At 38.2% G+C, this 23,322-nt stretch overlaps 1 protein-coding gene across 4 annotated transcripts in view; it reads left to right on the forward strand.

The window, feature by feature from the left end:
• The window catches only part of bltp3b (bridge-like lipid transfer protein family member 3B), an 87,564-nt gene that overhangs the window by 31,280 nt on the left and 32,962 nt on the right, over positions 1–23,322 (forward strand). For 3 of the 4 annotated variants that reach the window (XM_069908314.1, XM_069908315.1, XM_069908317.1), the window contains 8 exons: positions 3,835–4,015; positions 5,184–5,267; positions 6,981–7,157; positions 8,504–8,661; positions 14,362–14,503; positions 15,757–15,831; positions 19,122–19,312; positions 20,694–22,204. In XM_069908314.1, coding sequence (XP_069764415.1) covers positions 3,835–4,015; positions 5,184–5,267; positions 6,981–7,157; positions 8,504–8,661; positions 14,362–14,503; positions 15,757–15,831; positions 19,122–19,312; positions 20,694–22,204 — 2,519 coding nt within the window. The remainder of the gene's footprint in view (positions 1–3,834; positions 4,016–5,183; positions 5,268–6,980; positions 7,158–8,503; positions 8,662–14,361; positions 14,504–15,756; positions 15,832–19,121; positions 19,313–20,693; positions 22,205–23,322) is intronic. The other variant, XM_069908316.1, reaches the window with a different exon arrangement.

Below are 23,322 nucleotides of genomic sequence, written 5' to 3' on the forward strand. Positions count from 1 at the left end.
CTTTAAATGGAGAATATAAATTTGTATTTTTATTGTGTTTAGTATGCAGTAGAGTGTAAATGACAACTCTTTGGGAGATAATGGATGGCACGGTTAGTGTAGCAATTAGTGCAATGTTGTTACAGTGCCAGCGATCTGTTTTTGAATCTTCTGCTGTCTGTGTGGGTTTTCTCTGGGTTCTCCAATTTCCTCCAAAATGTATTGGAGTTGTAGGTCAATTGGGGGTAATTAGGTGCCAGGGACTCGTGGGCCAGAAGGGCCTGCCTCTGCTGTATGTCTAAATTTTAACTTGAAGTTTATATTTGTGTGGGTTGGAATGCAGTAGAATAGATTAAGTGTTTGATGTTATGCTATGAAATTGTTTGGTGACAATATAGCTTTTAAATCAGGTGTTTAAATTTGTTCTGGATTCTTGAATTATTTTCTATAGCCTTTTAAGAATTTAACCAACTTTTTTTTTAAAAGGAAAAGGCATTGTTTCATACACACTGGAAAATAATGCTGAAATTTATATATTTTTTGTTCTTGTGTTTCAATTCCAGAGGGGGTGAGTGGTGGTGGAGTGATGAGGGTGGCACTCTTCTTTTATCCAAGTATCTAAAGCTTGGAACCTTCCCCTAAACTACTGAACACAATCTGCTGTAGTGGAGCGCAGTAGATCTTGCCCCTGAACAGCCAGTGAAATTCTGGCAACAGTGTTGTCAGCAGTCTGAGTTATTATTTACTGATAATGTGTACTGTTGCAATCACAAGACACCAGAACTAGACGACATGCCTAGTCGGGTACTGAGGATTCTTCTGGAGATGTTCAACACGTCATTGCAGTAGTCCATCATCCCTGCAGGTTTCAAGGCAGCCACCAACATCCCAGTACCAAAGAAGATGACAATAACAGGCCTCAATGACATTATGAAATTCTCTGAGCATCTGGTGACAGACCATATCAAAGCGGATCTCCCAGAGACACTGACCCATTTCATTTCGCCTACAGATGGAAACCATTTCACTGATGATGCTATAGCCTTGTCCATCCACCTGGAGAACAATTCTTCATATGGCAGACCGTTGTTCATTGACTTTGGCATGACGTTTAATACAGTTGTATCCCAGGGGCTGGTGGAGAAGTTGTTCTCGCTGGGACTGGGACTCAACACCCCCTCTCTGTAACTGGATTCTGGACTTCCTGACAGAGAGTCCACAGGATATCAGGGTTGGCAGCAGAACATTGAGCACCATCATACTGAGCACTGGCTCACCTCAGGGCTGTGTGCTCTGCCTGACCCTGTTCACGCTGCTGACCCACGACTGATTTGCCAGATACAGCTCCAACAGTCTAATCAAGTTAGCAGATGACATGACAATCGCTGGTCTTATCAACAACAACGATCAGTCACATGACAGGTCAGAGCTTGAAAACCTTGTGAAAAGGTGCAAGAATAATAATCTGAGTCTCAACATGGACAAGACAAATGAGGTGATTGTAGACTTGAGGAGGACCAGGGCCAACCACCCTCCATTACACATAAATAGCTCAGAAGAGGAGAGAGTGGAGAGCATCAAGTTCCTCAGAGTCCACTTCAGAAGTGACCTATCCTGGACACACAACATCTTTACACTTTATCAGGAAGGCACAACAGGGTCTGCACTTCCTTAGAAGCCTGAGGCAGGCAAAACTACTGGCCACCATTCCGTTAACTTTCTGCAGTTCTATCTAGAGCATTCTGGCTGGCCGCATCACAGACTGGTCTGGTTGTGGTAGGGCACAAGGTCTGGGGTCAATCCACAGGATCATCGAAGAGGCAGAAAGTATCACTAGTTTCTCCCTCCCCCATATCAATGTGATTTACTGGGATTGTTGTTTAAAGAGGGCTCCCAAAATCAGGGAGGTCCCCTACCACTCAACATGCAGATCTTCCAGCTACTCCATTTGGGAAAAAGATAATGATGTATTAGAGTCAGAAACATCAGACTGAGGTAGTGAGATTGCTGAATGACTGTCTAACTGCTAAAATTACTCTCTGTAATCTATTTATTAACAATATTTATTTTAATATACTGTATGTATTGTATATATGTATCATTTGTCTGTATGTGTGTTTGCACTGTTCTGCACCATGGATGGAGAACAGGTTGTACTAGTACAATCAGATGGCAAAAAAACTTGAACATAATCCTGCTCAGTATGAGAGGAACTGCAGTTGTGGACATTTGGTGTATGTGCTGACTGAGGAGCCAATGGTGGAAAACTACCATCTGTGGAATTATAACTAAAAGCCTTTAAGTTGGAATCCAGCCTAAGAGGTTAGAGGTTTCTTGAAAATCATAATGTTAGAACAAAGGGGTGAATTAACTCTAAACTTTTCCCAAGTTTAAATGCTTAATGTCTCCACCTGATGAGTCGGTGTGGAAAGCCATTTATTTTGTTCTGATAGAATATGAATTTTGGAATGGAGCTATGGGCAAATATTTTTCAACAATGTATTTATAGATTTTTTTTTAAAACTTTGAAACAGCCATAATGTTATTGGATTAAATTTTTCATGGTTTGAATTTAGTGACTAAATTTCTGGGTAAGGTTCATTCTCTGACCCCAGAAACCCTTTCAGCTTTGGTCTCAGATTTTCAACATTTACTCGGTGGTGAGCTTTTCCTTTAGGAATTGAGCATTGCTATTGGAAAAGGATGTAGATAAAAAAAAAATTAATTTTAGGCAATCATTGATTGCATTGCATTTTAAGATGATACAGAAATTATTTGGAATGGGAGTCGTGTAACTTGCACCATGCAATTGCTTGTGCTCTCAGATGTAATTGGTTGAAGCAAGATGGAACCTTTAATATTGAAATTGTCTAGGTCTTTTTAAGTTGAGGAAAGTATGCTGGTGAAGGCTTGAGGGGTGACAAAAGGCTTTTAAAAGAAATAAACTAAAAATACACAAGGTAAGCAGTTTAAAGGACAAGTTAAGGCAGCTAAAGAAAGTGATTATAGAAGGAAAATATAAAATGTCTCAGTTTATGCATTGATATGGAAAAAGTTGATCAGGATTTTGAATGGGGTTTATTGGAGAGAGGAGGATCACGTAGGCAAAGGAATCTAGTGCCAGATACAGCAAACATACAACACAGTAATAGGCCCTTCTGATCTACAAGCCTGTGCCACCTAAATCCACCCAATTAACCTAAAACTCCCATACATTTTGAAGAGTGGGAGGAAACAGGACCAACCGAAGGAAACTCGCACAGAAACAGGGAGAACGTAGAAACTCCTACGTAAAGTGCTGGATTCTAACCTGGCATTGTAATAGCGGTGTATGATATGACTGAGAATATGGATGATGAAGTTTAGGAGAATGAAAACCAACTCGAAGATCTTAGTTAAGTTGAATGTAAAGTTTACGAAGCTGTATGTGGGATTTGGTCAGCAAATGTTATGGGGTAATTGTTATGTCCAATACTAAAGAAGTGAATACAAGTTGTTCAAATTATAGGTTAAAATTTGAGATTGGCTTTCAGCTCTGGATCCGAGAAGGACCCAGCCTAGATGATGGAAGACGATTAAAAAGTTGATTACAGGTTCTTATAAAAAAGATTTATAAAAAAAAAGTAAATATCACAACAGTAGATATTTTAAAACGTACAGGTTCAGCTATAGATCATTGGTGCTTAAAGTAAAACAGATAGCAGGAGGCATAGTCAACAATGGAGAGCAAAACAGGATTAATGTTTCAGGTTTAGGTCCTTTTTTTTACAAAAAAACATTAATTCTCAATAATTAAAATTCACTTAAATGTTATTTTTACTGGTAACGAGCTAACTTTCAAAATTATTTTTGCAGAGTCCAGCTCCAGTTCCTGTTGCTCAACAGGTCAGAACTCAACAAACTACCGCAGCAACTGATCAGAATGATGCTCTTGCCAAACTCTTCAATGCTTTTGATGTAAAAGAAACCTCTTATCATTTAATTATTTCCCATTTGGATTTGCACATCTGTGATGATGTTCACGTGAAGGAAAGAGGTAAGCTGCTTCAGTTATTTTAATGAGTTGAAGACTTGAAATGATCAAGCTGAAAACTAGATTTATTTTTGTACATTGTGGGTTTTATACTGAACTTTGTAACACATTAGCAGTGCCATATTGAATAAATTTGCACTCTTTTAGACATTTTCCCTAATAGAATGAATTTCTGTAAACCTCGCACATTTGTGATGCTGGACGGACAGACTTCCAGATGATGGGATGTTATTCATATCAATAACCCAATACTTTTGTTTGATATTATGAACTGGCTAGATTTCAGGTACATAGGAACTTGGGTTCTGGGAACCTGGTGAGTTTAGGTTGGGTGGGGGGGGGGAGGAGAGAATGGTGTGAGAACAGGGGACGCAACAGGTGTGAGGGGAAGGTGGGGAAATGTGGGAACCCAGGGTATGGCAAATCACATTGAGGACGGGTAATCCAGATGAGAGGGAGGGAGAACATGGCCCATTGAAAACTAGGGAAGGGAAGACATGAGAAGTTGAAAACTTTTTTGTGGGGGGGGGGGGGAAAGCACGGGAAACAGTACCTGATGAACCAGATGTCAAATCAGCAAGGTTTCTTCATGATCTGAGAGTGGAGTATCCGTGTTTAGTGTATTATTTTGAAGTAGTGGTTACAGAGGCACTTGCTGTATATGTTTAATCTTGTTATAGTGTATCACTTTCTTTCAAGACCTTGAGAATTTCTTTTTTTTGTTCTATGCAGAAATTGCTCCATTTACTTGAAAAAGGATATTGTGTTTCAGGAAAGTTTCATCAATTGCTGCTGCATTGTGACTGGGCCTGTATTTAAAATAAAGAGCTGATACCACTTACAGAATGTATTCTTAATCAGTCTGACACAATTCGTGGACTTTGTAAAAAAAATTTTTTTCCTTTTAATTTGAGCATTACCTTCAATTTATTTGTACTCAATTTCACCAGTTCCGCCATTGCTAACTTGGTCACAGATTTTATTGTCTATTATTTTGTTTTGACTGGATGCAAATTTCAGTCAAATAAAACCATGCATATTAAATTGAAAGTATGATTAGTTTAATGGAATTTTTCTTTGTGCAAGGATGAAGAAAATTTCAATGCCAATTTTTGCTTTACTTATTGAAACAGCACCCCTATAACTTAATTTTTTCACCATTTATTGACAGGTTCTCCGAGAGAAATCACAGGTGGAGCCATGCAGCTCTCTTTTACACAGATTACAGTGGATTATTATCCCTATCACAGAGCAGGTGGGATTAAAATGCAATTAAACATTCAACGATTACATCGTTGTACCATTATTCTTCATCTCTTCTATTTTTGCATCTTTAAAAATTACTCCGATGAACCCTTGAAGAGCCATACCCTGGATCACTGTTAATCAAGAGTTGGGAAGTGGCAAACAGCTGGTTCATTTAGAGTGCTGTGGAAATGATTCTTGAAGACCTACCTGTGCTCTTTTGACCCTTCTTTGCAAATACATATGCTGTACCACTGATGGTTAAACATGAACTGTCTCTATTCTTTTGTCTCAAACACTTTCTATAAACTTTGGTTATTCTCTCACTGGTTTTAAGAAAAAAATCAAAAAGGGATATAATTTCAAATATGTTTGGTAATTTATTTTTTAGTATTCATTGCTCAACATTGCATTCTCAAACAAAAATGCCTTTTTTTTTGTAGACATATTCCAAGATGTTTGGCAGACAAAAATTGACAAGAAGTAAATATTAGGTTGCATGACTAAAGGCTTGATCAATCTGATGGGCTTTAAGTAAAAGCAGAAAGGAAGAGAAGTTCAAGGAATAAATTTCAGAGCAAGGTATCTAATTGGTTAGTGGTTTTGCAGCAAATATTGTCATGGAAAGAATGAGATGAATGGAACACTGGCGATAGCTGCAGGTTGTCCTGTCAGTACTGAGAAATCTACATGATTTATTGCTGAATCTGTCTCGCCCTTTCAACCCAGCTGTGTTCTGAAATTGTTTTTTTTTTTGTTAGGCCTTGCTGTTTAGGTACCCTTGAGGCATGATGAGAACAACTTTCATTTGTGGTTCACTAGCTCCTGGATTTTCTGTAGGGGATTTTCTTTGAGTTAAAATTTTTAATTTTAAAACAATTTAGACATACAGCATGGAACAGGCCTCCACAAGCCCATGCTGCTCAATTACACCCAATTAACCTACAATTCCAGAAAATTTCTGAAGTGTGAGAGGAAAGCAAAGCATCTGGGGGAAACCCATGCAGACATTGAGAGAACATACAAAAGCCTAACAGACAGCATGGGTTTCAAACCCCGATCACTCGCGCTACAACAACATGGTGCTAACCGTGCCACCCATTATCAAATGTTTTCTTGTGAAGAAAGTAGAAACTTCATAAGATCCTAATTATAGTGGACTTCAGAGGACTAAGGACCCTGTTTGGCTCCTGTTGTTTGTGACTCTCAATGTAGGGGTCCTTGAGACCTTCAACATAGAAATACAGCTGCAAGAAAATCTGCCGCTGTTTTTGGAGCCAACTTGATGGAACAAACAGAATGCATTGAGTAGTGGTCAGTCCAATTTCATCAGAACCTGATGCAGGTGATATAGATTCCTTGTGATGTCTTGTTCAGACATCAAAATATTCTAATAAATCGAGTTTCTGTTTTTTGTAGGTAATAACACGTCAGAGCATTTAGGTCAAAGTTTGTGCTTTCAAGCTCACGGAATTGGAAATTCAACTGGAGCAAAGTGGATGCTAAAATTACAAATGTATTTGACTGTTGTGATTTTTGAAATGGATAGCAGTGAGACTTTAAAATTCCATTGGTTGCTAGACTAACCTTGAAGTAGTTGTATTTTTTCCCCATTCCCCCCCCCCCCCCCCTCAGAATATACTTTTGGGAGAGAAATGTATGATGGTCAAGTGGCAGTAAAATTCTTAACCTGACTGACTTTGCTTTTTCAAATAATTTTCAGGTGACAGTTGTCAGCACTGGATGTATTATAATGAGTCTACAAAAACTAGATCAAGCTGGACAAAAGAGTTGCTGAAAGAATTCAAATCTAATGTTGATATGGTGAAACAAGCAGTGAAGGATTACAGTAAAAGCAAATCTTCTTCACCAAATGGTTCACCTCCACACGTGCTAATCGGTCAGTATTCTTTTCCGGTTGATAATACAAACAGAGTTCAATGTTTACTGCAAGGGAAAAGGCTCATAAACTCTTGAGTACTGAAACTAAGCATCAGTTACCTATGGAAAAATAGTGTTTTTAATTTGCAACCAACATGTAGCTTGTCATTTGAATGGCAAGGTGAAATGCATCTGTTCTATGAAGGGTTGCTAACTAATCTTTCACCAAAGCTGCAGTTCTAAGCATTGAGTCATTGATACATAGATCATGGGAACAGCCCCTTTCGCTCCATCTTGTCCTTGGCAAACTATCAAACACCCATTCAGACTAATCAATGTTTTCCTTTTGCAACCCTCCTGATTCTACTATCACCCAGGGCCCATTTACACTGGACATTTAACCTACCAACCTAACATCTTTTTGGAGTGTGGGAGAAAATTAAAGCACCTTGGAGGTGGGGGCACTCGCACAGTTACATGGACACTACAAATTCCATACAAAAAGCATGCAAGATGAGGATCAAACCCAGGTCTCTCGAGCAATGATTAAAGGCTAATCTCTCAATTGTACCATTAGGTATTCTGGTAATGACACAAACATTGTGCTTTTTTAATACTTTATTTAATTTTTTTTTAAAAACATGATACATAAAGTTAATGAACACTTAATACAAATTATATGTTATTAGTAAGTATACATGGCATATAATAGAAAAGCACCTCTATCCCCCACCCCCTTACTCAGTAAACCCTCCCCTTTACATACCCCTTACCTAAAATCACCCCTAAACTCTTCCCTAACTACTCCCTCTAAAAAGAAAGAAGAAGAAAGGAGATGTAAACTATAACATAGATAAGTATTGTGGATTGAGACAATTCCACCACACCAAGGCAGAAGTATTCAAAATCTCAAACCCATATAATCTAAATAAGGGCTGCATTGTGTTTTTTGTTTTTTTGCCAAGCAAGAATATGTGCTTTGGATAAGCAAAATTGTCCAAACAATGAATTGCATTTTTTTAACTGAAATGTTCACTTACATTTATTGGTTTTCCTGTTGATGTATTTTGCATCATCAACAATTTGAATGATTGTTTCCTACGAAAGCTCATTTTGGAGTTGAACTCTGATTTTCCTTGCGTTGCACAATTGAAGATGGGTGGTATTGAACAGGACACATGCAAACCTGCTTATTGAACAGTTTCTCACAAAAGAATTGCCTACCATTGGTTGGAAGACATTTTAAAAAAACTTATCTTGATGATGAATGAACATTGCTTATTCTGTTTGTTATGTGTTTGAAATAAGTTCCTTTCACAAAGTGGATTTTTGCTCCTCAAGTGCTTGTCTTTTCATTCTATGCAGAGACCACTCTCAGACATAAACCTGTAACTACAGGAAAAGAGCAATTGTCTAAAGGAACAAGTCTTGCTAATGTTTCATCTTCACCAAATCAACAGTCAAGAACAAAGTTATTATCTAGTTGTTTTGTTTTTAGAGTGGAGGATCTAAATATTTATCAGGTGAGAATTGGATATTTTAAAGCCAAGATTAATTTGACCCACATAACATTATATAAAATTTTAATGTAATGCTATTTTTTAATGTTTACCTTTATGTACAAAATTTAACTATTACTCCTTCCAAAAAAAAATGTTAGCCTGCCATTTGAGTGCTGGTTCACTTGCCAGGTAGCAGACTGCTACAAGACCCTCCCACCCCCCCCCCAACCCCCCCACCACCATTGTTGTCTTCGGTTGTGGTCCACCTTTGCTTGGACGGCCTGCTCCTGCGACTGTATGTTGACTGGTTGGTTTGCCTCCAGGTGTGCTGGTTTGAGATAGTCAACAGTGAATGTCTCTTCTTTCCCACCTATGTCCAGCATGCATGTTGACCCATTGTGTCTGATCACCTTGTACAGTTCTTCATATGGCCATTGTAATGGTGCCCAATGTGCTCTCCTGTGGACCAAGACATACAAATAGGTCCTCAAGTCCTTGTTTTTGTTTGTCCATGCTGTGTGGGTAGCACTGGGGCTAGGGTACTCAGTCTTTATCTGAGCTTCTCCAGGAATGACTAAAGGTGTGCCATACACTAGCTCTGCTTGTGAGGCATTTAGGTCTTCTGTGGGGGCTGTACTGATCTCCAGCAGGACCCACAGAAGTTCGTCTGTCCAGTTGGGTCCCTTGAACAGAGCCACTAGTGCCACTTTTAGGTGTCTGTGGAACAGCTCCACCAGCCCATTTGCTTGAAGGTAGTATGTTGTATGATGGAGCTGCATTCCCAGTAGATTTGCTGGTGCTATCCACAGGCTTGTAGTGAACTGTGCACCTCTGAATTAAATTGTGTGTTCTGGGATTCCAAACCTTGCCACTCAAGTGTTTATCAGGGCTCTGGTGCAGGCCTCCATCATTGCTTCTGTCAGTGGGATTGCTTCTGGCCATCTTGTGAAGCGATTGACCATTGTCAGTAGGTATGGTGCTCCTCCAGGATACTGACAGTGGTCCCACAATGTCTATGTGTATGTGGCTGAACCTACTTTGTTCTGGCTTGAATGACTGGGGAGGTGCCCTGGTGTGCTGTTGGACTGTTGACATCTGGTACAGTGTGCTGTACCACTGGCTGACCTGCTTCCGGAGGCCATGCCACACAAACCAGCTGGTTACCATGCAAACAGTTGTCTTGATGACTGGGTGTGCCAAGTTGTGAACCACATTGAAGACCTATCGCCTCCAGGTTGAGGGTACTATGGGGCGGGGGTGGCCGGTAGATACGTCACAGAGGAACACTGCGTTACCTGGACCTACCAGGAAGTCGTCCAGGTGGAGTCATTTCACCGTGGTCCTGTATGCTGGTATCTCCAGGTCCGCCTGCTGCGCTTCTTCCAGGGCCATGTAGTCTATCCCCTGGGTCAGGGTCTATATGCTTTGTTCTGGTGGTTGTGATCAAGCATCGGCCACCAAGTAGGTTTTCCTGGCTGTGTACTTGATGTCGGTGGTGAATTCTGACACATACGATAGGTGCCGCTGCTGCTGAGCTGACCACGGGTCCGACTCTTAATTAAATGCAAAAGTCAGTGGTTTATTGTCCATAAATACTTTGAATTGTCTTCCCTCCAGAAAGTAGCGAAAGAGTGGGACCACGAGGTACAATGCCGAGAGCTCTCTTGTCAAGGGCCCTGTACTTCAGCTCAGGTGGTCGAAGCTGCCTGCTGAAGAAAGCCAGAGGCCACCATTGTCCCTCGACTAATTTCTCTAACACTCCTTCGACTGCCGTGCTGGATGCGTCCACCGTGAGAGCTGTCGGGGCTTTCCAGGGGTTGCCAAAGTCCTTGTCGGCCAGCAGCAGTTGGACATCCTCAGGCATTTGTTCCAGAAAAAGAAAACTGCTCAAAGAACAGGCAAGGCTTGTGCCCCTTGGCCAAAGCCAGCATATTGCTCATGAGGATGGACGGAGCCCTGTCTGCCAGACCATCCATGTTCAGAAAATGGGCAGTGCAGGTTAATAGCTCTTTTAGGGCCTCATATTTGCCCTGTTCTGGAGGCTGCTGTAGGAAATTAACAGCCCTTGCTGCAGTGTCCTGGGCTAGCGAACTCACCACATTAGTAGTACTTCATGGAATTGGTGGAGATCTGCCGCAGTTGAAATTGAGTTTCTGCCAGTTCAAACAACACTAGTGGTTGTGATGTCCAGATCATTGGCACTTGTAGCGAACTGAATGAAGAGTAGACGGGTCGGTCATCTTCAGGTCCAAATTCCGTGTGGACCAGTTGGGGTCACCAATGTAGCGAGAGAAGAGTGACATACGCACAGGTGTAAGTGAAGTTAAGACTGATTTATTGACCTCCCCAGCCCTGCTTTTATAGACCCATCTTCCCACCACTAGGGGTGGATGTGACATCACTGGTGAACTGGCCTTTGTTCAGGCTCTTGGCCACTGAAGGCCATTAGTGTGTGTGGGCTTTCCACGCTCCCCGTGTTACTCTGCCATTTTGAGTGCTGGTTTGCTTGCCAGGTAGCAGGCCACTACAGTGCAACTTAGTGCAGATTTATCATATTTCACAATGTTTTGAGTAAAATATTATTATTAAAAAAAACAAAATCCCTTGTGTAAGTAAGGTTTTTTTGACATTTTCAAAATGGGTTTGGCAAGGTTCTTTCAAGGCTAGAATGAACGTTTATCATGTAATAATTACAAATTATCTCTTCAGACTGACATTGGGATTTCTAGCAAAAGATGAAGGGAATTGATCAATGGAATTTGTTCAGTTTGTGCAACTAATATTCTGTGAGAATTTATTATGAAGCCATTCCAGTTAGCCGTATTTGAGTATGATGATATGGAACAGATTTTTTTTTAATATAAGGAGACAAAAATTATATCAAACAATGACAATCTTTTCTCTTCAAGGTTGTTTACACATGTTACATAGGGTTGATATGTCTCATTAATTTTAAAGTAGTTAAATGTATTTAACTGCACATAACAGTAAGTATGCAATTAATTTTTAAAGCATTTTCCTACCCATAACATTTATTAATTATGAACCAATTGATAAAATCTTTATTGGATAATGACATTAGATAATTAGTAGTAACATTGTAGAATGAGGACTTTTCTTGAATGTGGCATGTCATTTTGGTTATTCTACCTCTTGAAAGGACATAAACATTTTAGAAAAGGTTCAGGGATGGATGCTTGGCGTGACTTGAGGCCTCGAAGCACACTTAGGAAGGAGGGATAAAAGAATTATATCAAAAGTTTCCCTTGAGTAAGGCATGTTTTCAAAATAAAAAGGAAGTAAACAAGTTATTGAAACTGGGATATATGTGATTGGAGAATTTTTCTGAGAGAAATTTTTAATTTGGTTGCTTTTGCTTTTCTCTTTAGCCATTTCTGAAGGCCTCAAGTCATCTGGTGCACAATTCCCTGAAATCATTTTTGCGTATCCATGCAAGAAAATATGTCAAGAACTGTTTTGCCTTAGGATTAGAACATGGTTGGCCTGTATAAACTTACACAGTTCCTTCAGGAAAAATGACCATTCTCACTACACTGTGCATTAACAGAAAAAGTGTTTTATAATTTCACTTTTAATTCAATTTTTGGCAAGGGCAGTTTATTTTCCATATGTAATTGTCCTTGATGGATGTGGTTAGTTAACATTTGAATTGCAGTACTCCTGCTGGAGGTGCACCCTTGTTGCTGCAGGGTAAAGAGTTCCACAGAGGTGAAGAATGACAGTTTATTTCCATTGATGGATGTGATTGAATGTTTCATTGTGAGTGGATGTCAATCTGCTTGGAACAAGATTTTTGTGTGAACAGCCTGATGTAACTAATAGATAGTTTAATTGATGAGACCATTCTTCTAATTCAATCACAAGGAAATGTATAAATCAGAATTTTTGTACTTGATCATAGACAAATATATTCTCAGAAAAGGTTAGCTTTTATTAATTTCTCTCCCACTATTTTTAAGGTGAGAAGCAACATGGCTCTCAAACTCAGTTTTAAATAATGCAGCAGTGAGAATATTTAGCAATTTTAAATTCCATTACTATCTGACATAATTAATTATCAATGAAATTGGCCTCTTGGAGACCTCGAGTATCATTTCACAGACTTTTTTTCACATGATCTATCATGGAGACCAGGCGGAAATCTCCACTGCTTACCTAAATCTACACCTACAAGCACTTGTATTTATACAAGGAAATAAATAAGCTTTCACAGAAATTATGATTACATCATAGAATAAAACATATAAACTATATCTAGATCTTGATAACAAATTTTGTCTAATTGTAAGAAAAATAAAGCCATTAACCACTTTTAGTGTCCTTGACTACAGTTAAGGCTACACCTTAGCATCCAAATAATATTTCTCACTGAACACAAATAGTCAGGTCCAGGTGCTGTATTAAAACAGGCTGTTTGCCAACTATGTTAGAAGTTGGTGTCAGTCTCCCTGCATAAAATTTCTTCCACAATCACTGAATAAATGCTGGATCTGTGTATTTGACAATTGTGCCATATACCTTTCAGATTTATTGTCTGAATACATAGATGACTTCACATAAAACCCTGAAATTTTTTTCCTGCAGGCAAGACCAAATTACCAGTTACTGGTAGTACAAAAAGAATTGTACTCAACGTACACAAGTAAAGAAATAAAGAAAAGTAAACAAATTGTGCAATACAGAGAGAGAAAAAAATCAATAAAATGCTATAGTAAGAGTCCTGAAATCAGTCCATGATTGAGCTTGTTGTGAGGAGTCTAATGGTCGAGGAGTAGCAGCTGCTTCTGAATCTGGTGGTGTGAGTCTTGTGGTACCTATTCTTTTTTCCTCATGGTAGCAACGAGAACAGAGCTTGTGCGGGTGATACGAGTTCTTGATGGTTGCTGCTGCTCTCTGACGGCAGTGTTCCCTGTAGATGTTCTTGATGGTGGGTTTTGCCTGTTATGTCCTCGGATGTGCCCACTACCTTTTGCAGGGCTATCAAAAGGATTTACTGGTAATGTACATTTTGCAATCTTACATCTGATAATATTAGAAATTTATCAGCATAATGGAAGAAAAAATGAGAACCACTTTTAAAAACAAAATTAGATTTTCCATGAAACTGACAATTTCTGCTGGATTATTGTTAATAATGTTACCATTGCACTAATCACTAAATGTCTAATAATGAAAACAAAAACCATATGAAATGACAATCTGTCCAGCAAGAGGTTCCTCATTCTGGAAGAACTTCTCTGGTTGGAGACTGCTGAACCCCTAATATTTGTATCTTTCATTTGTAATTTATAAGCTTAGCCATTTGCCAAATGTGCAAACTTACTCAAGGAATGATCAACTTAAAAATGGAATGTTTAAAAAATGGTTTCTTGGGCTTAGATCATGGGTGATATTAATGAATTAGTATTTGCAGCTCATCATTAAGTGATCATAAGGGTCACTCATAGAGACTATAACTAGAATTAGAACTGGGTAAGACTAGAGCGGTACCCTTCTCCAGTGCATGGTAGAGACCAGTTTTTTTTCTTTTTGGAAGTCGAAGCTTTTGCAATGCTTCATCACTCATTATTACGTTTAACATAAGTTTGATCATTTGCCCTAATGCCTTTTGAACTTTCCTCACATTCAGTAGCCTTGCAGTAATGAGGAAATCGCTATCTTGGTCACTTGGTAAAATTCTTAACTTGGTCTCTCCTGAAGGTTTCTACAGCAGACCAACGAAGAGATTCTCCCAAAGCTATGATCTGTTGCAATAAGAAGTCTTTATATCTTCCATCAGAAATGGCAGCTATTCACATTGAATTCACTGAATATTATTTTCCAGATGGAAAAGACTTTCCCAGTAAGAGTTTATTTTTAAGATATTTTATGATTAAATGTTTGGAATGAAAAGAATTTGGAATCCAGAGTTGCTTTGTGGTCTCTGAGAGAAGAGATGGGATTGGGACAACTCTTGTGAGACATGAAAGATTTCAGACACTGTGATTGTAGCAAAAACCTAGAAATGCTGGAGGAACCCAGTAGGTCTCACACTGTGCATAGGAGATAAATATAACTGATGTTTCAGGCCTGAGCCCTTCATCGAAATGACTCTAGAACAGTATCATCAAGTTTGTATCAGCGGATATTAAATACGATGACTCCTTGTAGAAACCCTTGTCTGACGAGAGAGAATGAAGCACTGAGATTCTTATGCACATTTGGCTGGATTTTGGATCTTTCATTCTTATTGGATGAAATTATTTAACCCTTTAAACTTCCAAGTGAGGAAGCAAGATTTAAAAAAAAAAAACTCTCGAAATGTACTGCAAACGGTGTTGTAGCTTTCCTCAAAGCTCAAAAATATTCCACAATCCCTTATGGTAACAAAACTGTCTTGTGTATAATTCACTAAAATAAAATAAAATATAACCTGTACTCTTTCAATTGATCTTTCAGCTTTGGGGCGGGATGTTTAGTGTAGTGATTAGGGCAACGCAATTACAACAACAGCAGCCTGGGTTTCAATCCGTCGCTCTCTGTTAGAAGTTTGTATGTTCTCTCACATCGGTGTGGGTTTCCTCCAGTTTCCTCCAACCCTCCACAAACCTATGGGGTTTGTCGATTAATTGGTGTATGTAGGCAGTGCAGGTTCATGGGCCAGATGGGCCAATTACCATACTATATCTCTAAATTTTTTAAAAAATGTGGAGTATTCACTGCATTTGGTGCAAGAAAGAAAATAATCTCATTAAGATATATCAGCAGTAAGATTCCTTTGCTTGTTCTAATTTTCTTCTGAAAAATACTGCAAAGATGACGATATCCCAAACAACTATTAATAAATGTCTTTCCCAGGCTCTGTTGAGCAACTTTCAAGGTGGTCCTTTGCATTGATCTTCAAGACAATTATTATACTCCTATTACCCATTTTACAGCAAACAACTCTCAGGAGTTTGGTGACAGTGTGAAGTCTATTTTCTCCAAATAATCAGGTTGTACCACCTGTGGGTATTATATGTTCACTGAAGTGTTTTGCATTTTTATGTTGAAGTATTCTCAAGTAGGTATTAAAATTGTTCTATTAAAATTGATTCTTGTGAACTTGCATTATAGCCTTATGGAATGTGTTGGACAGGTTGAAAAAGGACTTGCAACATAGTTCTGCCCTAGATCTCCTTTTATATACAGGTTACTTTATTATTACTGTAATGTGATTTGGTTGGTGGGCTAATTATTAACCATTAATTGATTCTGCATGATGTTAAATTAATCTTAAATGGGATAATAAATTGTGTGCTCAGTTAAATCTTTTAAAATCAATTTTCACCAAATTGTATTATTACTTGATTGCAACCATGAAGTATTAAGTGTGGAATATTGCATTCATCCATTTAAAAGAAGCCTAACAAGATGGTTTGAGGTAAGGTAGATCATGTCAGGTTACTTCCTGTATGCATCATTTGATTTGAGCAGAGACTAAATCAATATACGTGTTTTGTGTAAATTGAAAATTTACTTTATGATTGAATTAATACAAAGCAGCTCAAATTAGATTTTTGTCCTCCTGTTATCAGATTGGTCAAAAGACAGATTGAAATGAGTAAAATAGGAGAAAATAATTCCGAACGTATTTTACTTAAATGCCATGAACAACTGTTGAAAGGGAGATTGGATACACCAAAACATATATTAAAAGTATGGAATGGAATCCATGTAGAAAGAGAAATGAAAAATGATCAAATAACTTGGATGTTACTAAAGCAAAACCCTCTTATTCCTTTTACAGTTAATAATTCATTTTTTGATGTTTGGTATAATTGTGGAATAAAAAGGGTAAAGGATTATTTTTTGGGTTTTTTTTTGTCTTTTAACCAATTGAAAGATAAGTATAATATACCAAATAATACTATTTTTTTATTATAAACTTAAATCATATTTAAAAAGAGTGTTAGGATCGAATTTTAGATTACCTGAACAAAGTCATTTTGAATATTCAATAACAGATACATTTATTAAATGATTTATTACTAATATATTTATAAAATTGCAAGAGACTATGCAGAAAAAAGATTTATTTAAATCTAAATTAAGATGGAAAAGGAATATACAAGTTCAAGAAGTTATGCTATAAGAATGTTACAAATACAATTAATGTCAGATATCAAATGGTACAGTTTAATTTTTTACATCATTTATATTTCTTTGGCTTGGCTTCGTGGACGAAGATTTATGGAGGGGTAATGTCCACGTCAGCTGCAGGCTTGTTTGTGGCTGACAAGTCCGATGCGGGACAGGCAGACACGGTTGCAGGGGAAAATTGGTTGGTTGGGGTTGGGTGTTGGGTTTTTCCTCCTTTGTCTTTTGTCAGTGAGGTGGGCTCTGCGGTCTTCTTCAAAGGAGGTTGCTGCCCGCCGAACTGTGAGGCGCCAAGATGCACAGTTTGAGGCGATATCAGCCCACTGGCGGTGGTCAATGTGGCAGGCACCAAGAGATTTCTTTAGGCAGTCCTTGTACCTCTTCTTTGGTGCACCTCTGTCACGGTGGCCAGTGGAGAGCTCGCCATATACTCCACATAAATTACGTGGACTTAATTCCAATTGCTCTGATCAATGTTTAGGATGTAATAAAGTGGTAGGAACATTTTTACATGCAATATGGCAATGTGAAAAAGTAGAAAATTTCTGGGAGGATACGAGTACTTTATTGGGACAAATTATGAAGAAACAAGTTCCGAAAGATCTGTGAATATTTTTGCGAGGCGATACTCATAATATGAAGTTAGATATTTATCAGAGGAAGTTTTTAAATGTAGCAATAGCAGTAGGGAAGAAATGTATGGCAATAATGTGGAAATTAGACAATGATGTGGGGTTGAATAGATGGAAAATGGAATTACAAATTTGTATACTGTTTTAGAAAATAATTTATAGAATCAACCAGAAAACCTTTACAAGATCTGGAAACCATATATGGATTTCATTGGTAAAAGTTCATCTACAGTGTTCACCACTCCCATTCCAACGCCCAAGTTAATTGAGTGGTTTAAAATTATATTTGTAAATTTTAAATTTAATTAATTATGAATGATATATGACAAATTCAGATAGGCTTTTTTTCCTACTTTTTTGGAGGGGGAGGAAATATAAAATTATGTATTCCCTTTGCATCATTTATTATTGTGTATGATTATGGAGAAACATATATTTGTTATGGATGTAAATGGAAAATAAATTTTTCCAAAAAAGTACAGTAGGTTAGGTCGGTGGTGGGGGGGGGGGGGGGGGGTTTATAGTGGAGGGAGGGGGGGAATTGAGTTTATACTGTTTGAATTTTTATCTTGAGAGAGATATAAAATCTTGAAATAAATGCATATGTGATCTTGTATTTTTAGTTTTGTTCCCTTTTCTTCATTGTAATGTATTTAGTACATAAACCAATAAAAAAGATTGAAAAAGGAATTAAAAATATGCAGGAGATTGAACCACAGAATAAAAATCTAAAATCTCATGTGTTGCCCACTGGATCATTTAATCATGAAAATTGTAATTTGAAACTGTCATTGAGAGGAACTTGCAGAAAATTTGCTCTTTCAAAGATGGAGAACATACTCCATAAGACTCTGCCAGTATGGAACAGATTTTAAAATTTAAAATTAAATCTCTGTTTCTGGAAATCAGAAATAAAACAATATGTTAAAAGTAGCTGTGGAAAGAGAAGAAGTGATTGTCTTCCATTGGAAAACAAGAACATTACAAGTAGAAACTCCTTGTGCTTGCTTTGCCATTCACAGAAATGAGACTGATCTTTTACCTCTGCACCATTTAATTTCTCTATATCCATATCACCCTTGATTACCTTAGCATCTAAAAAAAATCTATCCAATTTAACTTCTAGATTTTTGTGAAACTAAAGGAAAATGTATTAAATCTATAACTATGCCATATTAATAGAAAACACATATTTTGACCAGTCCATCTCAACCAAATTATGTCATTAGTTCACATACCAAAAGATGTACAAGCTTTAGCCCATGATTACTTGAAGTAGCTCTAGTTTTTTTTATAATTCATGATTGTGATTCAAATTCTGCTTCCTTTTTAAATTCTGTTGATGGGCTTATTTTTTAACAAATGTACAAAATGCAGTGTTTCACATTACATGAGATCATGAAGGCAAATCAATATGGTGAAAATAATTATTCTTTTTGCAGCTTGTTAAATTATTTTTCATTAAATCAGTGAATAAATCTAATCAATTCAGAAATGGTAAAACCTATTCTAAGAGAAATTTTCTTCTCTGCTCTTTGTCATATAAATTGATGAGAAATACTGATTAAATTTCTGATATAAATCACATAAATGCTGTGATTGGCTGGGTAGAAGTCAGTCCACCATTTCTCATGATGGGCCTGGCTTTGAATATTGATCAGGATATCACATGCACAGATTTATATAACATGTGTGTATTTCTATCTGCAGTTCCTTGCCCTAATCTTTACATACAGCTGAATGCACTGCAGTTGACAATAGATACAAGGAGCATGTTGTGGTTGAACCAATTTATACTAGATCTGCGACAGAGTCTGGAACAGTTCACAGCTATCTATAAGCTTGATGATGGGAAAGAAGATGAGCATGTTGACGTACGAGTTGATGGATTGATGCTGAAGGTATATCAAAGTGTAATATTGCAGTGGAAGTCCATAAGCCTTAAGATAAATCAGTCAATTTCTTTTCTGTTTCAGAAGGTGGTCTAAGGTGCTTTTATTTTAGTGCAAATTTTAAATTGATTATAGTACATTTTTAATGTGTGGCAAATGATTTGGTTACTTAAGGCTGTTGTTATGGCTTCCCTTACCAAGAAGTACCCAGACAATGATCAGTGGTAAAAGTGCTCAAAATTACCCCTTGACAACAGAGGTAAATCGCGAAAACCTATAGACACAGCGGTTGAAGTTAAATGCACAAATAGCTGGAGAAACTCAGCAGGTCAAACAGTACCCTTTATGTCTTCTTTGGCTTGGCTTCGCGGACGAAGATTTATGGAGGGGGTAAAAAGTCCACGTCAGCTGCAGGCTCGTTTGTGGCTGACAAGTCCGATGCGGGACAGGCAGACACGATTGCAGCGGTTGCAGGGGAAAATTGGTTGGTTGGGGTTGGGTGTTGGGTTTTTCCTCCTTTGCCTTTTGTCAGTGAGGTGGGCTCTGCGGTCTTCTTCAAAGGAGGTTGCTGCCCGCCAAACTGTGAGGCGCCAAGATGCACGGTTTGAGGCGATATCAGCCCACTGGCGGTGGTCAATGTGGCAGGCACCAAGAGATTTCTTTAGGCAGTCCTTGTACCTTTTCTTTGGTGCACCTCTGTCACGGTGGCCAGTGGAGAGCTCGCCATATAACACGATCTTGGGAAGGCGATTGTTACCTTTATGTAACAAAGGTAAAAATACATAACTGACGTTTCAGGCTTGAGACCTTCATCAGGATATGAGAGAATGTTGGCAGGTGTACAAACAAAAAGATAGGGCGGAAGGGGGAGGGGTGGTAAAGGCAAGAGATGATAGGCAGAAAAGGGAGGGAGGGAGGGGACAGCAGCGATCAGGAGAAGGAGGGATGGCTTGGTGGGGAGAGGGGGAATGGAGGGGAGGACTGGAAAGATTGGAAAAGGGGGGAGGAAAAAGAAAAGACTAGCAAGTTTAGCAGAAAGCAGGGAAGTTGATGTTAATGTCATCTGGCTGGAGAGTGCCCAGACAACAGTGTGGCAATTTGAATGGTATGGGAAATCTGTTAGCTGGAACTTTTTCTTTTTAAACAGATCAGACACAAAACTCATTTAAAACATTAAGTTATAGAACTTAAAAATCCCAAGCTTGATGACGCTTTCTCTGTACCGAGCAATTGAACTGAATCAGATTTACTCACCCTGTTATACAGACCAGGCAAAATAACTGCAATTTTTAAATAAAAATTGTCAAAAATAATATTTTGAAAATAAAATTAGTATTGTTACTAACTGTTCATCCATGTTTTAATTTAATGTATCTCTGCTTTTGATTAGTTTATTGTTCCAAATGACATGGGACCAAATCACCATCAAGACCATCCACAATCGATTTCTATTCAGACAGCTGAAGTAATCGCTACAAATACAAGGCTCTCACCACATTGTACACGGACAGACCTGGAAGCCATACTGCAGGACTTCAAAGAAGATAAGTTTTTTAGCAAAGTATTCACAGCCTTTCCCAAATCAGCAGATAGTTTCAATATACTGCATCCAGTATTTCAAAGACATGCCCATGAGCAGGATACCAAATTGCATGATGTATACAAGGGCTTGGTCGCTCCAAAGTTGACTTCCCACGCATTGAAAACTTTTGCTGCTGCAGATGTGTGGGCTGTACATTTTACACAATTTTGGGTGGACTATGAAGGGATGAAGAGTGGCAAAGGAAGACCTGTGGGTTTTGTGGACTCTTTCCCACTTTCGGTCTGGATCTGTCGGCCCAATAGATTTGCAAAATCGCAAGAATCTGTTTTGTCTTTCAAGGAGACTGCCTCTCAAATTCGCAAAAGTGAATCCAGTGATTTTAACATCCGTTTGCATCATAAAAAGCTCTTGAGGGATTATTATCGTACTGAATCTGAGCCGTTCACCAATGGCCTGGGTAAATCAAATTCTTTAGATGCTCTCACCAGACCTACAGCATCATCGCAGCCATTAGAAGCAGATACGCATGTTCTTGTACATGTTCAAAAGCATGTGAGCATGCAGATAAATCATCATCAGTACTGCTTTTTGCTTCGCCTTCAGCAGTCAGTTAAAAGACTTCAGAAACTATTTCAGAAGAACATAAAAAAAATAACTGGAAAGCCAGCAGAACAAACCAAGATATGTATTGGATGGGTGATTAAAAGTGCTGAAGTTGCTCTACTGCTTCGCCCACTCCCCCCAGCTGAGTTAAACAGCAAGGTTATGGCTGAAAATACAAGTCCTGTAGTATCTGACCTTTCACCTTCTCAAAGTAGAGACACTCTGGCAGCTGAAAATGAAGGACAGCAAGATGGCTCAAGTACTGACCATTTCTCCCAAACAAAACTTGACATATCAAGACCTGCTCAATCTGAAAACACACAGAAAAATACTTTCAGGTCAACAGACTCTTTCCTCTCCAAATCGTATAGTGATTCGGCTTTGATGACAGGAGTGATCTTGCAGTCTCCTCTTGATGCAACTGTCAGCCAATTTTCAGCGTTGGTGAATGCCTCTGGAGGTATCGGTGGAATTTTAGAAAATGAAAATCAGCACCGAGAAGCCACAAAGTTGTCGAATATTGAACCGCTTTCTATTTCTCAAAATATGGACCCACTAAATGTTTCCATAATAAACAAAGATGAATGTAATAATTTTTCTTTGAAGAAGGAAAATTGCCAAGAAGAAGCACCCAATTCTTTGGAAAACAAAAGAAATCTAACTGTAGATTTAACAGATCATGGCCAAGAGAATTCCATGCAAAGCTTAGAAACACAAACTTCAACAAAGCTGATGTTACCTCAATCAGTATCAAGGTATGCAACGACTAAGTCAATGTATCATTGCTGAAAGAACCTAAGGATAGTGCCTTTTTATTATGAAGTATTTTGATATTAAGTATGATTGGTATTTTTTTTTTGCTAGGCCTTTTTAATATTGTAAAAATATTGTTTGATGTAATAAGAAGAAACCTTTGTCTCTCTTTAATTGGCATAAGGCTATCACTTCATTTTAAAAACACATTTCTAGTTTCTCTGTTCTCTAAAAGATTTCAGGAATTCTGAGCAAATCATAGTTGGGTCGAATCGAAATAATCTTATTGCTGGTGTCTGAACTCCTTCTCTAACCTACACTTTTATGCAAGTTAAATGTAATTGTTGAAAATTATTTTGGTTTTAAGTACACCATTTTGAAGTGAGCACAGCAGTAGGACACAGGCGCCATCTAGTGGCCACTTCATGAGGAGCTCTTAACTCTAGTTGCTGATGTCCATTTGGAATCCTCCCTTTCAAATGTAACTGTTGGAATTGAAATCGTAAGTAACCCAAGTTCTCTGGTCCAAACTTAATGGAGAAATATAGCAAAAATAATGATGGATCAAAAGTTGAAAATCTTCCAAAATGTAGGAAAGGAAGTCTAAAATTATTCCACAATATCAATGGACAAATTTAAGAGGAAAATGTTTGCTCAATCTCAGACTTATAATTCTCGAAATGAAATGAACAAGGAGCATTGAAAATGTAAAAGGAATGTAAAACCATTTATTTAGACTCCAAAGGAATAAAAAGGAAAGGATACTTTGAAGGATTGTACTACATTGTAAGGCATTGGATGCCATGGAGTATCATGCCATTGCAGACCCTTATCTCTCGCATCTGCATGTGATTCATAGTCCGACATAGCACCATCTCCATGCTGACCATCAAACTCCCATCAACGCTAATCCCAGCACATGGTCCATAAGCTTCTGTTGCCAATTTAAGGGCTCACTTAAATAATTCTTAAAAGTTGTGGTAGCACCTGTCTCCATCACTTACTCAGGCAGTGGATTTCAGATTTCAACTGTCCCTGCTGAATTCTTCCTCAGATTCTCTTATCCCTTGCTCTAAACCTGCACCCTCCAGTTAAAGATTCTTCTGCTATGGGGATAAAA

This window comes from Narcine bancroftii, chromosome 13, assembly GCF_036971445.1.
Source record: "Narcine bancroftii isolate sNarBan1 chromosome 13, sNarBan1.hap1, whole genome shotgun sequence".
NCBI classification, from domain to species: domain Eukaryota; kingdom Metazoa; phylum Chordata; class Chondrichthyes; order Torpediniformes; family Narcinidae; genus Narcine; species Narcine bancroftii.